At 48.6% G+C, this 17,990-nt stretch overlaps 1 protein-coding gene across 1 annotated transcript in view; it reads right to left on the bottom strand.

The window, feature by feature from the left end:
- CACNA1B (calcium voltage-gated channel subunit alpha1 B) overlaps positions 1-17,990 on the bottom strand; it is a 183,650-nt gene that overhangs the window by 142,105 nt on the left and 23,555 nt on the right. Inside the window, exons 4-6 of the mRNA XM_021691077.1 lie at positions 6,929-7,020; positions 5,564-5,716; positions 4,118-4,308 (exon numbers count right to left, since the gene is read on the bottom strand). Of these exons, the coding sequence (XP_021546752.1) occupies positions 4,118-4,308; positions 5,564-5,716; positions 6,929-7,020 (436 nt within the window). The remainder of the gene's footprint in view (positions 1-4,117; positions 4,309-5,563; positions 5,717-6,928; positions 7,021-17,990) is intronic.

Below are 17,990 nucleotides of genomic sequence, written 5' to 3'. Positions count from 1 at the left end.
TCAATTATCTCAAACAAAGTTTAGTTTTACAAAAACAGCCAATCCCCATATCTCCCTGCAGTTACCTCCCACTACACCTCCTGGGAAACTCCTTGCAAGAGAGGACTCTATCTGCCGTCCTCATTCCATACTGCCTTCTCCTGCACATTCCAAGACTTTATCCCCACCTCTAACACTGCTCTTGTCAAGTTTAGCAGCATCTTTCTCGACCTCTCAGCAACATCTGACTTGGTTGATCACTTTTTTTTTTTTTAAGATTGTATTTATTTATTTGACAGAGAGAGACAGAGTGAGAGAGGGAACACAAGCAGGGGGAGGGGAGAGGGAGAAGCAGGCTTCCCGCGGAGCAGGGAGCCCGATGCGGGGCTCGATCCCAGGACACTGGGATCATGACCTGAGCCGAAGGCAGACGCCCAACGACTGAGCCACCCAGGCGCCCCGGTTGATCACTTTCTGAAAACTTTTTTCTTGGCTCTCCTTCCGACACAGCTCATGGTGGTGTTCCTACCCTGCCTCAACGGCTCCACCTTGGTCTCTTTTGCCTGCTCCTTCTTTCCTACTTGGCTTCTGAATGTTGGAATTCCACCAACAGCCAAGTTTGGGGAGGGCTCAGTCTTTGCCCTTCTTTGCTTCTCCTTCTACAAGCTTTGCTGAGACAATCACATCCTCTCCCAAAATGTTGAACACTATCCATGACCTCAGACAGACACCCTCAGCCCTGCCGTCTCCTCTGAGGTCCCTGTCACATACCCAGCTGTATACGCAGCAACTCCCTTGAATGAAAATAGTTCTCTGAAACGTTATGTGGCCAAAGCAGAGGCCTTGGGCTCCACTACTACTCCACTGAAACAAAACTGAGCAAATACCTCGCTCCCAAGTCTCCCTTCTCAAGAAAAGGCACCACCTCTCCCAGGGCTGAAGTCACATCCTCTTTGGCTCTTCTTTCCCTCACATTGCACACCCAATTGACGAGCAAGCCCTCCCTGTGCTCAACACACAGACTTTGCACCCATATATCTGAACACCCCTTCTTCAGATCTTTATGTAACCAGTACGGTGGACATATGCAAAACCATATGTATCTACTCATAAACCAACTTTATTTACTTCCTACTGTCCCTTTGAACATACTCATCTTCCTGGATAAAATTTGGTTAAGTCCTGTTACTTTTCTGATAACTCCTGGGTAACAGGAAGTTCTAAAATCACTTCAAGTAAAAACAGTCTCAATTCAGTGATTAAGTGTCCAGTCCCAGGTGGCAATAAACTACTTAACATGCTTAGCACTGAGAATATCCACTCTTTCAGCTGCCTGCCGCAGCTGGCGGCTTTCACGGGGAGATGGGGCATGGTCCCTCTTTGCCCCTCCACACCTAACACTGTTCCTTCTTCCTCAGCTTGCTGTTGGGTTTCTGACCCCAACACCCTCCAAGCAGGGGAGGGGGAGGAGGGGGCAGGCAAGTTGTGCCATGCGAGGCACTGTCCTGAGATCATCTCTTCTCTCTGCGCCTGACAGAAATTTCCTGCTGACCTGTCTCCCACAAGGCACTTCTCTGGGTTCTTTTAGGACCCATTTGACTTCTCTTACTTTTCAAAATGCAGGCAAGGCATTTCTCCCTCAGTCGGAGCACTCCCCCACCCACCACTGCCAGTTTTTCAGCAGTCATTCTAAACAGATGTTCTCTGCTGAGACCTCATCATCCCCCTGGTCAGAATTTAAATGGGCTCCAGGCTGCCCACTATCCCCTGGCTACAGCTGGTCCATGAGAAGCACTCACACATCCTCCTCCCCTGTTCCCAACATCAAGTGTTCTCTCCATCTCTCTCCATCCGCCCCACTGCTGCGGGCCAATGGCTCCTCCCCCGACATACAGGCACTGTCTTGAGCCTCCACATTCAAGGAGCATGTCTGAAAGGGCCATAAAAGCCGCACTCACTGGGCTGGAGGAGAAGGGTACGTTCTCTCTCCAAAGAGCCCCCTTTAAAAACCCTGTCTGATTTGCAACAACCCTCCCTGTTAGTGTGGACAGTGGACCAAGATCTTGGCCACCTGCTCTGGGCACCAGCCTCATAGCTCACCACAGTCATTGTGTCCTGGTGCCTTGCCAAACCCCCAACGCACAATCCCATAGCGCCTGTATGTCTGGCTTCCAGACCTTGCCAGGCCTTGCTTTCACAAGGTTCTCTAACTCATCACTCCTTGCTCCTCATCCTCCTTTGTTGTCTTCAAAGCACTTACCATTATTAGGCCTTTATTGAAGGCCTCCTGCTCGCTACTGTACAAGGAGTATCTCGGGGAGTGCCCAGAGAATGGTTTCCATGGAAATATGTGTCTGATGAATCCTCTGTGGCTCTCTTGACCAGTGCCTCCTGCCCCAGGGTCAAGTTCCTGCCCAGCCCCTCCCCCACAGGGCACAGACCCACCAGTCTGAGTCACCTGGGCCGATGGCCAAGTCCAAGTGGGCACCGAAAGCTGCAGAAACCTGTTCTAGCAGTCCTTGTTCAGGTGGGGTTGGCAGGGATGTGGCCAGCTCAGAACTATTTTTAGGGTCCGTCTTTGGGAAATTACTCTTTGATTGGCTGCAGGAAGAGAAGAGCCAAGCTCCTCATAACCGCCTTTGTGCCCATTCCTCTTTTCCTCAATTAAAAAGAGCCTGTCATGAGACACGACCCCCACTCCAAAGAGGGATCTGGTTCAAGGGACTTTGGGCCAGCTTTTCCTTAACTCCTCATCTTCCCTGTGCCGGCTCAATGAGCATTTACCAAGCATTTGCTGGACGCCCAGCCCTGAGATCTACCTGGGTCTCTATGAACCCAGGGAGAAGGCACAGAGCAAAGGGCCCCAGTCTGTCCCTTTCCTCCCATCCATCACGCCACCAGACTACACCACCATCGTTTCCTCCCCAGGCTCCTTGAGGCTGAGGAGCATAGGGCTCCAGGGGCTGATAGCCCAAACCCCACCTCCGCTTACAAGTGGCAGGCTCAACATGAAGTATCTTGTACTGCAGGGTCCTCCACCCGCAGTACCCATGCAGAGCACACTCTAGCTATCCAGAACACAGCCATCTACTAGCTGTACCTTTCCAGCCAAACCTTCCAAGACTCCTAGCTTGTGTGCACCTTCTTTCTCTACCTCCCAAAACCCCTGAGGGCCTAATTTAACTGTGCTCATGCCCTGGCGGCTCACAGGGCTATGGGGGGCGGAAGGTAGCTAGGGCTTTTGTCACACAAAAGAAGAGGCAGCGTTCTGCTCAAGCATTCAGGGTAGAGCCCTCCAAGAAGAGCTTCAGGTGGAGGGGAGATGGGGGAGCGAGACGGGTCACCAGGCAAGGGCCTTAGACCAGTTTCTGTCTCGGGCACCAACCCAGACTGCCACTGTGATGGGCAGGTACTCTAATGGGCAAGAGGGTCAAGGGCAAACAGTACCAGAGAGACGCAGCAGAGAAGACAGAAATGTGCAGGACACACGCTCTGACCCCAGAATCCCAGCGTCATCAGATAGGTCTCCCTACACGCCGGCTCCGTGCGGCCCTGAACCCTGCCCTGCTCTGTCTTCATCCCACAGCCTAGGGACAAGGCGAGGCCAGCAGGCTCCACTTCCCCTCACTCCATCCAGAAAACGCAGCAGGCATGGCAGCGCTGGTAGTCCCTAAGCTGCTGCTAGTCTCACGGCCTTGAGCAAATTAAACAAGCTCTCCATGCCTCAGTTTCTTCCTTGTGTGATGGGGTTCTTGAGATGATTCTATGAGTTAACAGGGATGAGGCCCTTCACGCAGGGCCTAACTCGCAACAAGCTTGCGGGGAGCCTGAGGGTCATGCTGCGGCCATCTCGACCATCAGCCAGAGCATCTCTGGAAGTGTCCGCCTGGCCCTCAGTGTTACTTTCAGACGAGAAGCTGTCCTGGAGACTCTAGGACCAAGGTCCAGAGCTCGAGTGGACAGTGAGGACAGTGAGGCCCTTGGTGGAGCCATCCGGAGGAAAGGCCTATAGTTCATCCTACAGTGGACAAAGGAGCTTGGGACTGGGCAGAGGCTCGTGGGTCAGAAACATCACCCCAAATGAGACCCCAGGAGCTCCAGGGCCCATCCACAGTCCCAGAGCCAAGACGCAACTCACGTTGTAGAGGATGTCAGTCCAGCCCTCCATGGTGATGCACTGGAATACCGTCAAGATGGCAAACAGGATATTGTCAAAGTTGGTGATGCCAAAGTTGGGCCCTGGCCAGTATTCCCGACATTCAGTGTCACCCTCACACAGCCGGGCTGGGGCCTCTTTGCCACAGGGGAAGTCACCCACTGGATCTGGATCTGTGAAGAGAAGAATGAAGCACAGACCCTGAGCCCAGAAACACCAAATTCTCCAACCCCTGCTGGGATTCCTGGGCTGTGGAGACATCGGGGCGGGTGGGGGGTAGGAATCAAGCACCAATGGAAATCCTCCCTCGACTTCCCACCATCCCTCCGTGCACCGACTTTCTCCCCGTGCCTGCAATCCGCCTTCCCCTGAGCTCAGACCAAACTCTTCCTCTCGACTAGAACCTGCCCCTCACTGTTTACTTATTCACCTGAAAATCAAAAAAGACAAAGTCCTAACATTCAATTCTCCCTTCCACTACCACCCTAATTTCTCCCTCACAGCCAAGCCACCACCCAGACTCCCGACATGCAGATCTGCCTGTCACTCCGGAGCCAGTACCAAGCTGGAGTCAGCCCCTGCGGTCCCTGCTCATCAGGCAGGTCAGCTCAGAGCTCAACCCACGTGTGCCCAGAGGCTGGCGGGGTGCCGCAGCGCCCAGGCCTCACTGCGCTGGCCCCTGCAGAGTCCATGTGCTTCCACCAGCCTTGACAGGAGGTTTTTGAAAATCATGAATGATTTAGATTTTAGTAAAAGCTTTCTCTGCATCGATTGAGATGAACATATGGTTTATCTGCCTCACTGCAAAATACACCCAGAACCCAACCCGTTCTGACCACCTCCCCAAAACAGCCTGGCCACAGCCACCATCTCCTCTGGACGGAGATATTAGCCTCCTACTCGAGCCTGTTTCTGCCTTTGCCCTCCTGGAGCACCCAGAACAATGAGATGACATCACTCCTCATTCAGAGCCCTCCACCACCTTCCTGACTTCTCTCCGAATAAGACTCAGGTTCCCACCACAGCCACGGAGCCCGCGTGATTTCCCCTCTGTTCTCTTTGCTCCTCACTCTGGCCTCTGCACGCACTGTTCCTTGTAACTGGAGCTCTCTGGCCCGGTGGCCACCCAGCAATCCCTCTCACCGCACTCTCATCACTGCTAGGTGGTCACCTCAGGAGAGAGGCCTCCCCTGGCTGGTCTCTGTGAAGCAGGCTCCCAAACTGTTCTATTGCAAATTCTCCTTCTGTTTCTCGCTAGAAGTTACTACAATCTGTGATCGTTGTGTTTATGTGTTTCTTCACGTATGTGTTTTCCAGGTTGCGGTGTGTGTCCCCAACTGGAACATAAGCTCCACCCCATTCACCTGGCACCTAGGGCAGGGCCTATCTCCAGGATGAATGAGTCCGAGGGGTGCTGCCAGGCCTCACCTGTGCCGTTGGGGAAACAGGCCTTGTGGAATTTGCCCATGTAGAACTCGAGGCCGATGATCGCGAACATAAGGATGGCGAAGAAGAGAAGCAACCCAATCTGCAGGAGTGGAACCATGGCCTTCATGATGGACTTGAGCACCACCTGCAAACCTGGGCCAGAGCAGCCACAGCAGGGCAGGTCAGAGGAGAGTGGGCAGTGCAGGAGCGTGGATGGGGGTGTGGGCAGACCAGCCAGAGCCTGGGCTGGGCAGCACTGGGGGTCCCGGGGCAAGGTGCTGAGTTGGGAGCCCTCAAAGTAGGGAATGGAGCAGGGAGTATGGGGAAGCATGAGTCTTGGGGGAATAGCATGCGCTTACAGGAGAGTCCTCAGGGTAGGGGACCAAACGTAAGTCTTGGAGGGAAGTGGACGAGCAATGTCCCAAAGCAGAGGAGAAGCAGGGTGTGGGGTGTCAGAGTATGAAGTCTGGGGAGGGATGTGGACCTATGGAGGGCTCTGGGTGGCACAGCGAGAGCAGAGAGTCCTAAGGGGAAAGGTGAGGGGGTGCTGGGAGAGAGAAGCAGAAGATTCTGGCGGCTGAGAGCAGGAGATCTTGGGAGGGAAGTACAGGAGTTCCCAACAGGCCCAGTTCCTTAGGGACCTGAAGCAAAGGACCCGCTCGCAGGAGTGCTGGACCACTAACCATGAGGCATGGCTCTGTCCAGGCCAAAGGAACTCAGCACACAGAGGAAGCTCAACCCCATCGCCTCCTTCCCACCTGGCCCCAGCTCTTAGATACAGGCCTTTGCTTTCGCCTGGCAGGGTCGCGGGGCAGAACAGGGGCTTCCCTGAAGTGGCCTCAGGGGGACACAGCCCTAGGTCCCTGCCCACCTGGGGCTCTGAGAGAAACCCAACACCAAGGTAACCCTGGCCATCCTCCTGCCCAGGCTTGGCTCCTTGAGCAGCTGAATCCAGGAGCATGTCTTAACCTGGCCTCAGCTGTCCATGGCCCTGCCAAGCCTGACCCAAAACAGGTGATCCTTTGCAGCCTCTGGCTATCTTCTCAGGCATCCTGCCCACCACCTTCTCAATCTCTTATCTGTACTTTAACCCCAGAAAAAGAAGCAAAGAGCTGGAAATATAGCAGAGAATGTGAGGAGAAGCAAAGCTTCCAGCTGGGGAAGCCAAGTCAGGGCAAAACAACAGGGCCACTTTCTGGGCCTCTTCACACCTGGTTCCCGGGGGTCAGGAGCACTGAGCTTAGAGTCACCAAAGCCAAAGGGGCCACTGGTTAGGGCTTAACTGTGTCCATGGCCATGGTGGAGTTGGGGGAGGAGGTTAGTGATCCAGGTAGGCTTGGGCCTAATTGCTCTTGCCAGACTCACTCGGAATCCCAGACACCAACTTCAGGGGCCTGAGCACGCGCACAGCCCGCAGGGTCCGCAGGTCAAAGTCAGTGCCAGCCGTGGCCAGGATCCTGGCAGGAAAAGAGAAGGAGGAAACTAAAGGCTTCCATATTCAGGTGAGAGAACACATGCCCCACCACCCCATGTCCTGTCTCCCAAGAACAGTGACACCATTTTGCCTGTGTCCTCCACTGTCCAAACACAGGGCTGGCACAGGGTATGAGACTTGCCAGGCAGGAGGAGGCAGGGACTCAATTCAGACGTCCCCACAGTAATGTTAGCAATGGCTGTTTCCAGCATGACCATCCCTCCAGCTCGAAGGAATCACCCTGAGAGGACACTTGGTCTCTGGCGCCTGGCCTGGCCTTGAATCTGCCCTCCAACTAAATCCAAGCCAGAACCAGGTCCCCAAACCAACCCCAATTGCACTGCAAACAGCCTCATAAGAGGTGGTGAGGAGTGGAAACAGGGGCAAAACAGAGGCTGAGGTTCCTGAGCAGGCACCACACATGCCCTTCTTCACCTTCTCTCAGGAGAACAGTGGGGTGGGGCAGGGAAGGTGGAAGAGAAGGTTCAGGGGACTCAGGAAAGCCATCATAATCAGTTCCATTAGCAGAAAACATATTCCAATGTCTCCCATTTCAAAAAAACAAAAGATCTGATATCCACCTCTCAGCACGGCACATTTCTCTGCTCCCTTCACACCAAAGCTCAATCAGAGTGTCAGTCCTGGGTCTCCCCACCACCGTATCTTCCTGTCCCCATTAGGCTCTCACCCATACCATTCCGCTGATATGTCGTTCGAGCCTGTGTCTTGCCAACTCCGGAGGTCAAGTCTCCCTCTCTAAACAGTTTCTTCTCTGTCCTTTGGTCAACTCTCTCATTTCCCTCGAATTCCTCAGGAGCCCCTCCAGGTCTCGACTGCCACCTTTGTCTCATCCACCAGACTTGAGAAGTGGATGCCCTGGGGCTCACTCCCAACAGGATCTACGCCATAGCTCTGAATACCACAGCATGCTTATCACTCATAACCGCACACCTTTAACTCAAATCTAGAACTGAGGACTCATACATCCAGCTGCCTTTTTAACATTTCCACTTGGTTATCAAAAAAGTGTATCAAGCATTATATAATTAAAGAACTATTTTTTAAGCGTTAATGTTTAAAAGTGTTGAAACATGTATTTCAACACTTAAAAAGTCCAGAGCTGTTCCATTGTGGTGACTAAGAACTTTGATTCTTACCCCCAGCCTTGCTTCTTCCCCAATACCCACTCAGGGAGCACTATTCGTCAATTGTTATTTCAGCCAAAATCAGGGATTCACCCCTGACTCCTCTCTTTCCCTCACTTTACATTCAATGCACCAACAATCCTGGCGGCTCTGCATCCTGGACTCTTGGTGAAGAACGCTCTTGAGATATGTGGCAGTGAGAATAGAAATTGAGATGGAACTATGGTCAAAATAAGATGAAACTCTCAGTGGAAAGGAAAAGAGAGGCAACCAAAAAATAATCTATTCAAACCAAAAGTCCGGAGCACATGAAGAAACCCAATGCTATGAGAGACATTCAACTACCAAAATTGACTACTGGAAGATTAATTTTGTTCTGATGAAATCAACAAATTATGAAACAAACACAGCCAGAAACAGGTAGGTATTTTAAAGACTAGCTAGTTTTGTCAATAAACTATTTGTTTATTGTTATTAAAATAATATCAACAATAATAATAATAAATTACACTCTGGGCTGAAGACATGGTTTGAGAGCATTAATGATTTGGAAAATAGTACAGAGGCTAGTACTGAAGAACTCACCCACAGACATCAAAAAGCCAAAGAAGGAACATGAGAGAGAAATTGAGCAAAACAGAGGTTAGATCATATGCCCAGCACACATCCAGTGTGAGCTGTGGAAGAGAACAGGAGAGATGGTGAAGAAGCGACGTTTGATCCATTTACAATAGTATCAAGAAAGAATGAAATACTTGGGAGTAAAGTTAGCCAAGGAGGTGAAAGATTTGTACACTGAAAACTATAAAACATTGCTGAAGGAAATTAAACAACACTAAACAAACTTAAAGACATCCCAGAAACCAGAAACCTTAATATTGTTAAATGTCCACACTACCCAAGCAAACTACAGATTCGATGCAATCCCTATCAAAACTCCAATGACACTTTTTGCAGAAATAGAAAAATTCATCCTAAAATTCACATGGAATCTCGAGGGGGGAACCCTGAATAACCAAAGCAATCTTGAAAAAGAACAAAATTGAAAGACTCATTTTTTCTGATTTCAAAACTTACTACAAAGCTATAGTAATCAAAATAATGTGGTACTGGCATAAAGACAGACATACAGACCCACAGAATAAAACAATAACCCAAAAACAAATCCTCACACATACAGTCGATTGATCTTCAATAACAGTGCCCACACCATTCAATGGGGAAAAGACAGTCTTTCTACCAAATTGGGCTGGGAAAACTGAATATCAACATGAAAAAAAAAATAAGTTGGACCCTTAGCGTATATAGAAAAAGTACCTCAAAATGGATCTTTGCTTATCTAAACATAAGACCTTAAACTATGAAACTCTTAGGGAAAAAAATAGGAGAAAATCTTCATGGCATTGGATTTGGCAATGATTTCTTGGATATGACACCAAAAGCCTGGGCAATAAAAGGAAAACACATTGGACTTCATCAAAATTTAAAACTTTTGTGCATCAAAGTTCCCTATCAAGAGAGTAAAAAGGCAACCTACAGTGTGGGAGAAAATATTCACAAATCATTTGTCTTATAAGGGATTAATATCCAGAATGCATAAAGAACTCCTACAACTCAACAACAACAAAAACCCAATTTAAAAATAGGCAAAGGACTTGAATGGATATTTCTAAAAAATAAAGATACACAAATGGCCAATACATACATGAAAAGATGCTCAACATCACTAACCAGTGGGGAAATGCAAATCAAAACTACACTGAGCTACCCCCTCACACCCATTAGGATGGCTAGTATTAAAAAAGAAAAGAAATGTTTAAGTGCTAGTGAGGATGTGGAGAAACTGGGACCCTGTGCGCTGTTGGTGGGAATGTAAAATGGTGCAGCTGTTGTGGAAAACCATATGGCAGTTCTTCAAAAAAGTTGAACGTAGAATGACCATGTGATCCAGCAATTTCACCTTTAGGTATGTAACAAAAGAACTGAAAGCAGGGTCTAAGAGATATTTGTTCAGCTCATAGCACCGTTACTCACAACAGCTAAAAGGTGGAAGGAACCCAAGTGTACATTAACGGATGAAGGGAGAAGCAAGTTATGGTATTTACATACAGTGGGGTATTAATCAGCCTTAAAAAGGAAGGAAATTCTAACAGAAGATGCAACACGGATGAACCTTGAGGACACAATGCTGGTAAAATAAGCCAGTCACAAAAAAACCCCACAAATACTGCTGATTCCACTCACATGAGGTACTTAGAGCCATTAAAATCATACAGACAGAGAGTAGAATGGGGGCTGCCAGGGTCTGAGAGGAGAGCTGGCAAGTTAGGGTTTAACGGGGACAGAGTTTCAGATTTGCAAGGTGAACAGAGTCCTGGAGACAAAGGATAGTGTTGGCTACATTTAACACCACTGACTGCACTTAACAGTGACTCAGACGCTTGGGGCGCCTGGGGGGCTCAGGCGTTAAGCGCCTGCCTTTGGCTGGGGTCATGATTCCAGGGTCCTGCGATCGAGCCCCGCATCATGCTCCCTGCTCAGCGGGAAGCCTGCTTCTCCCTCTCCCACTCCCCCTGCTTGTGTTCCCTCTCTAAGTGTGTCTCTCTCTGTCAAATAAATAAATAAAATCTTAAAAAAAAAAAAAAAACAGTGACTCAGATGGCAAAGTTCATGTTCTTTGTGTTTCGCCACAATTTTATCTTATTTTATTTATTTATTTATTTATTTTTAAGAGGAGATGTCATTTCCTCCCTCATGTAGCCACGTCGCAGCCAAGCGGTGGTGAGCAGCCGCCCTGCGAGCAGAAGACAGAATTGTAGAATCATTTTGGAGAGCATTTGGCTACTTCTAGAAAACTTTAAAATGAGCATCCCTGTGACTCAGAAAACCACTTCTAATGCATACTAGACATGTCACACCAACGCCTGCAGAAATATGTGCGGGCATGTTCACAGCCACACTGTTCCTAATAGCGAAAAGCAAAAAAAACCCCTGCAGCTCATCACAGGAGAGAGGAAAAATTAACTGTGGTATATGAATGCGATGCAATGTTATTCTGTGTAACATAGGGATGGGCATGTAAAATTAGATAAACCTGCCCATATTAACATGGAAAATGTTTAAAACAATGTTAAGGGGTAAAAATGCACGTCACGAAGTAATGACGTATCCGTGTCAATACATACACACGAGCAATACTGTACATGACTTGTGGACACCGACACACGAGGTAGAAGTTGGAATACTCACACACACATTGGCGTCACAACCACACATCAGGACAGTCGCTACAGGAAGAAGGGGAGAGAGAAGGAAAGAAAGTTTGAGGGAGTGTGTGCAGGAGAAGTCAACTATCACTGCAGCGTTTTGTTTCTCTAAAAGAAGTCTCCAGATGGAACTGCCGATCGACCGGGGATCGCAAGGCAGGGGCGCCTGGCTGTGAACACCGTGAGCCGCGAGCGGAGTCTAGCCTAGGAAAGACGCAGCATGTTCAGCTGCTGAAGGGCACCTGGGAAGCTCCAACGCTGAGAAGAGACAAAATACACAGGAGGGACAGGAATTCCTTCCTGCGCCCATGGCCTTCTGTCCACCAGGCACCACGATCCCCACGACAGACCCTGGAATGTCAGTACAAGGGCCTCAGAAGCCGTACCAGCCAGCAGAGACACCTAGCACATGGAAACCGCTTTTGACATGTCAGAGTTGTCGTGGTCATGGGACAGGAAAACAACTTCTTGTTTTTTGATGAAGGTTTCAAATGTTTAGATGCAGGCAAGAATGTATCTGCAATCTTAAGAACCCTAACAACACAAAATCTACCCATGATAAAAGAATGACAGCCAAACGGCAGCCACGAGTGCTCTGAGAGCCCCCAGCACTGAGGACAGAGGCACCTGGTGTGACCTCACCCTCCGCCGACGAGGCACCCCAAAATGAATGGGAAGGAAGCCTCAACTTCATTTGTTCTGAGCTCATGGTTTCCTCAGCAGATGAGCATATTTAACCCCTGGGAAGACGTACAATTAAACATGGAAATGTTTATGAAAGTCAAACTTTCTGCATTATATTTTGGGTTACGATTAAGAGAATTTGTCAGAACACACCAACATCCCAAATGTGATTTCATCTAGCATCACATTTGCCCTGTGATTCTAATTTTATAACTGTAACGGAAAAATTGATTTAGACTTGTGATTTCTTTTTTTTTTTTTTTTAATTTTTTTATTTGCGAGAGAGAATGAGAGACAGAGAGCACGAGAGGGAGGAGGGTCAGAGGGAGAAGCAGACTCCCTGCCGAGCAGGGAGCCCGATGTGGGACTCGATCCCGGGACTCCAGGATCATGACCCGAGCCGAAGGCAGTCACTTAACCGACTGAGCCACCCAGGGGCCCTTTTTTTTTTTTTTTAAAGATTTTATTTATTTGAGAGAGAGAATGAGATAGAGAGAGAGCATGAGAGGGGGAGGGTCAGAGGGAGAAGCAGACTCCCCGCTGAGCAGGGGGCCCGATGTGGGACTGGAGTCCGACGCGGGACTGGAGCCCGACGCGGGACTGGAGCCCGACGCGGGACTGGAGCCCGACGCGGGACTCGATCCTGGGACTCAGGGTCATGACCTGAGCCGAAGGCAGTTGCTCAACCAACTGAGCCACCCAGGCGCCCCTAGACTTGTGATTTCAAGTTGAAAACTTAATAAATTTGTAAAAAGTATTGGGACATTTTAACAAACTTATGATTCATCATCTTTACACTTTAATTTACTGGATACACAACACTTAATTACTTAGGAAGATCCAGTTACAGTAAATTTGTAAATGAAATTTTAAATGTTTGACACTAAGTTTGTGAAATGGGATAAAACATTATTTAGAGTCACCTTGAAAGTCACTGTTAAAAATTGCTAAATGTATAAATATAATGCTTTGTAAGCTGAATCTAAAAATTTTTTTCCATTTTACTGAGAAATCACTGGCACACGACACTGTGAGTGTGTGGTGTGCAGCAGGATGTTTTGGTTTACCTCTGTTGTGAAATGATCGCCACGACAGGTCCAGCTAACACCCATCATCTCAGACACAGGTTTAAATGAGATGTGATGAGCTCCTAGGAGCCCCCTTCACAGCGTTCCCGTGTGCCCTACGGCAGCGACGGGCCCCGGGTTGCTCGTTGCACCCCTGGTACTTGCCGTCCTGATACTCTGACTGGAACTTTGTACCTTTTGACCACCTTACTCCAACTCCCCCTCCCCCCAACTCCCACTTCTGGTAACCACAAATCCGATCTCTTTTTCTATGAGTTTGGTGTTTTGCTTTGTTTTGTTCTGGTTTTGGATTCCACATAAAAGTGAGACCATATGGTATTTGTCTTTCTCCATCTCACTTCACTTAGCAAAATGCCCTCTAGGTCCATCCAACTTGTCACAAGTTCATCTAAATTTTTTAAAAAGAACTACATTTTTTTATTTGTAACTTTAATCAATTGAATGTTGATTCTTAGAAACTAAAACAGTTTCTGAATAATCTTCCATGCTCAAAATCCACTCTCAAGAGTACCAACAAACCCATTTTTATCAGGAAGGATTTCCTTTAAAATCAGATCATAAAATAAGAACTGCCACCATAATTCTCACTTAATCTTATTAAAGAGTTCTAGCGAACATAAGGGAACATGAATAAAAAAACAAGGAAATGAATACATAAAATGATTCTTTCCAAAGACAATGATAGAACTCCCAGGAACCTGGTCAGCAGCAGACTTTCTCATGGTGCTGTCCCAGGACAAGCAGCTGCAGCCTCGCCTGAGATGTGCTGAGGAGACTGGCCTCTGAGGGGGGCCCAGCACCAGGGGCGCAAGAAGCCCTGTGGGCGACTCTGAGGCCACTCAGGGTCTGGAGGCCCGGTGGCCAACAGCATCAACTTGAACACTGCCCTGCAGGTTTGCGAGGGCCCCTAACTTCAACTTTTGCAGAAGACAGAAAATAGCCTAGGGCCTTAAAGGAAAAGTATAGCACAGCGAGACCAAAAGCAATGACAGAAAAACGGGATGGAACAGCAGTGTGCTGAGAAATCTGGGCTGAGAAAAAACCAGAGCTGGCTGGAAGCCCACCATCGGCAAAGACAAAAATACAACTCCACCCAAACGCAACCTGCGTCCACACCTGAGCCCAGCGGCATGACGAGAACACAAATGCTCAAGTTAAAGGGATACCGGACATCACTGCTTCGAGATACCATGACACCAAACACTTCATCACACCGGCATCAATAAATACAAGCCACTTAGAAACAATTTTAAGGGTGTCTGGGGGACTCCGTCGGTTAAGCGTCTGCCTTCAGCTCAGGTCATGATCCTGGAGTCCCGGGATCGAGTCCCGCATCGGGCTCCCTGCTCGGCGGGGAGCCTGCTTCTCCCTCTGACCCTCCCCCCTCTCGTGCTCTCTCTCTCACTCTCTCTCAAATAAATAAATAAAATCTTAAAAAAAAAAAAGAAACAACTTTAAAAATATGAGAGACCTACATAAAGAAAACCACAACATCTTATTTACAAAAACAGGGGAGCACTGAATAAATGATAAGATATACTATAATCCTGGATAGACAGACAAAACATGTGTTTACTCTCCAGAAATCAATTTAGAGATTCTCAACAACTGAAACGATATCCCAAATGAATTCTTTGAACTACAACAAATTGATCTCAAAATTTATCTGGAAAAGTAAATAGGCAAAAAATTGAAGGAAGGTTCAGAAAACCCTCAGAAAAGAAGAGCCAAGAGTAAAGGACTCATTTAATGAGATACGAGAGCCTTACTCTCAGCTCAGGAAGTGGACCGCACACCAACATGCAGAGCAAGCGTCCACGGGTTCAAATCAAAACACTGAAGCAGGGGCTGTTCTATGTGACAAAGGAAGCGTAACCAAATGACGGGAAACTGAAGAATCTTTAAATATGATTTACAGAGGAAATAAGCCATCATCCAGCTTCTAGGCATTTGTCCCAAGGAAATAATCAGAGGTGTGGTTAAGATGCACGTATGTCTTGGGGTCTTATCTATAAAAGCAAAATTGGAAATAAACTACATGCTCGACGACCGAGGGTGGCCGAGGCCCATCCACGCGGCAGAAGAACCCTATCTTCAGAGCAAACCCTGTGGGAGGGGTGGCCGCTTGTGGTGGAAGCAGGATGCCCTCAACACCCCTGCGGTGTGATGCTAATTGTGTATTTTTAAGACCTACACATAGAAAAGGCTTGGAAAGAAATATTAACAGTGGTTATCTCAGGACAGCTGTGGGTCATTGTTTTTACTCTTTCCTATATTTGCATTTTAAAGTGAGAAAGTCAATATTTTTTATTTGTATAGAAAAGAAAAACGTCAACCCTTCACTGAAATTAAAAAATACAAAATAATAATAACTTTGAGGTACTTTAATTACAGACGTTATATTAACAACAATAACAGAAAGGTAGTTATCGCATACACCCTTGTATTCAGCAAGTATTTCTTGGTGCCTACTCTTCCCAGTCTTAGGCTCTAGAAAAATCCTGGAAAGCAAGGTGGTGACATGAGCCAGGGAGGGAGGCGGGGGTAGGGTGGTGGCTCCCCTCCCCTCCGGGACCAGCCAGTGCCTCCTTCCAGCTCCACACCTGGCAGGAAGTGCACACTCATAAGTGCTAGTGAAGAAGCACTGAACTTTCCAAAACAAAATGGCTAAGGATCCACAGAGGTAACTCATAAAACTAAACACAATTTAGTAATAGTGCAAACATACCCAAACCCACCAGTAATGGAAATCGAAAGGTAAAGCGGCAGTGAGATAGGGCTTTACACCCAAAAAATTAATGTGAGCTTTAGAAACGTGACATCTCGTGGTGGCAGAGTTGCTGTCAAGCTAATGATTTAAATAGAACTGGTGGGAATTGTAAACTAACACTTCCCATTTGGTTGGAAAACAACTTGGCAAAATGAAATGCACGCGTTTAAACACTTTTCACCAGTCCACTCTGGGAGCCTGTCCGATCGAAATAATGCAAACTGAAGAAGCCACAGTTACAAAGATAGGCACCGCAGTATTTTGGTTAATAACTCAGATGGAACAAGTCAGTGCTCAGCAACAGAGAAATACAACACAGCACCAATACGAGAAGAACTGGACACTGGGTGGCGGGGGCAAATGGTAACAACTTAGAGTAACGTCTTTGTGACACAATGAGACAGACAGACCCACATGGATGACATGAGAGAAGCCAGACACAAAGGGACTGCGCTTGTGTGAATGTCCAGAACAGAAAAATCCACAGACAGAAAGGGGACCAGAGGGGGCCAGGGGCTGGGAGGGTGGCAGGGAGGAGGGAGTGCAGATGGGTAGGTCTCTTTGGGGAGCTGATGGAAATGTTCTAAAATTAAGTTGTGGTAATGACTGTACAACTCTGGCCACGCTAAAAGCCACTGAATTATATGCTGTAAAAAACGAATATTATGGGGCACCTGGGTGGCTCAGTCGGTTAAGCGACTGCCTTCGGCTCAGGTCATGATCCTGGAGTCCTGGGATCGAGTCCCATGTCAGGCTCCCTGCTCGGCAGGGAGTCTGCTTCTCCCTCTGACCCTCCCCCCTCTCATGTGCTCTCTCTCATTCTCTCTGTCTCAAATAAATAAATAAAATCTTTAAAAAAAAAAAAACAAAAAAACGAATATTATGGTATGTGGATTTTACCTCAATATGCTGCTATACAAAAAGAAAAAGGTAAAATACATGTTTTTATGTAAACTACAAGTATACACAATACACAGGGATTTGGGCCCCAGAGCGCACAGAACCCCCTCTTGTGACTGTTGCCCAACTCCCAGGCCCAGGTCACCTTCTGCACATGGAGCCGTGGATGCGTCCACACGGGCATCTGGCCCCGACTCGCCAGCCAGTCCCCTGTAGAGATCCACTCTCACACTGGCACCCAGGGTGGAGGGGGCACCCCCAGCTGCATCCTGGTGCAGGAGGGGGGACCCCCACAGCTGCAGCCCTGGCCTGGGCCCCCTAACCCTCATCCAGGAACTCACCACACCCCCAAACACTGGGGTCCCAGCTGAGGTCGCCCTGCATTTCAACAACTCTATGCCGTAACCTCTGGGCTCACATCCCAGCTGGAGCCAGTGTCGAGGCCTGACCCAACCCAGCCACACGCCGCAAGGCCACCCGTTTCTGAAAATGCCAAGAACTGCCAGGGGTGGCCAGGAAGCCACAACTGCTATGTGTCTGAGCGAAACTGGCAGGACAGAGAAACCACCAATTGCCCCAAACCTAACCCCAATCTAACCCTTAACCCACATCTCGGTTACACCTGGTCTGCCCCTGCTCCCCCTCCTTGCTCCTTGCTGCCCCTCTGTGGGACAGCGCCCTCCTGCCCCAGCCACCTGTGCCAACCCCTCAGAAGGTCCAGCTGAGCCTAGAGGAGACCAGGTGTGGTCCAGCAGGCCCCAAGCTTGTCAGCCCATGTTCTGGAACTGTTTGGGGACAGCCATCAGAACCACGACAAGGCTGGTGATGGGGCGCCTGGGTGGCTCAGTCAAGCGTCCACCTTCGGCTCAGGTCATGATCCCAGGGTCCTGGGATTGAGTCCGCATCGGGCTCCCTGCTCAGCGGGAAGCCTGCTTCTCCCTCTCCTTCTGCCCCTCCCCCTGCTTATGCTCTCTCTGTTTATTAAACAAATAAATAATCTTTTAAAAAAAACAAGGCTGGTGATGACAGTCTGGAAGATCCTGCCCTGCTGGAAGCATGCAAAGCTCACAGAATCCTCACAGCTGTCCCTTGGGAGGGGG

This window comes from Neomonachus schauinslandi, chromosome 13 (genome assembly GCF_002201575.2).
Source record: "Neomonachus schauinslandi chromosome 13, ASM220157v2, whole genome shotgun sequence".
Taxonomy (NCBI): Eukaryota; Metazoa; Chordata; class Mammalia; order Carnivora; family Phocidae; genus Neomonachus; species Neomonachus schauinslandi.
This window is presented reverse-complemented; position numbering and strand designations above follow the sequence as displayed.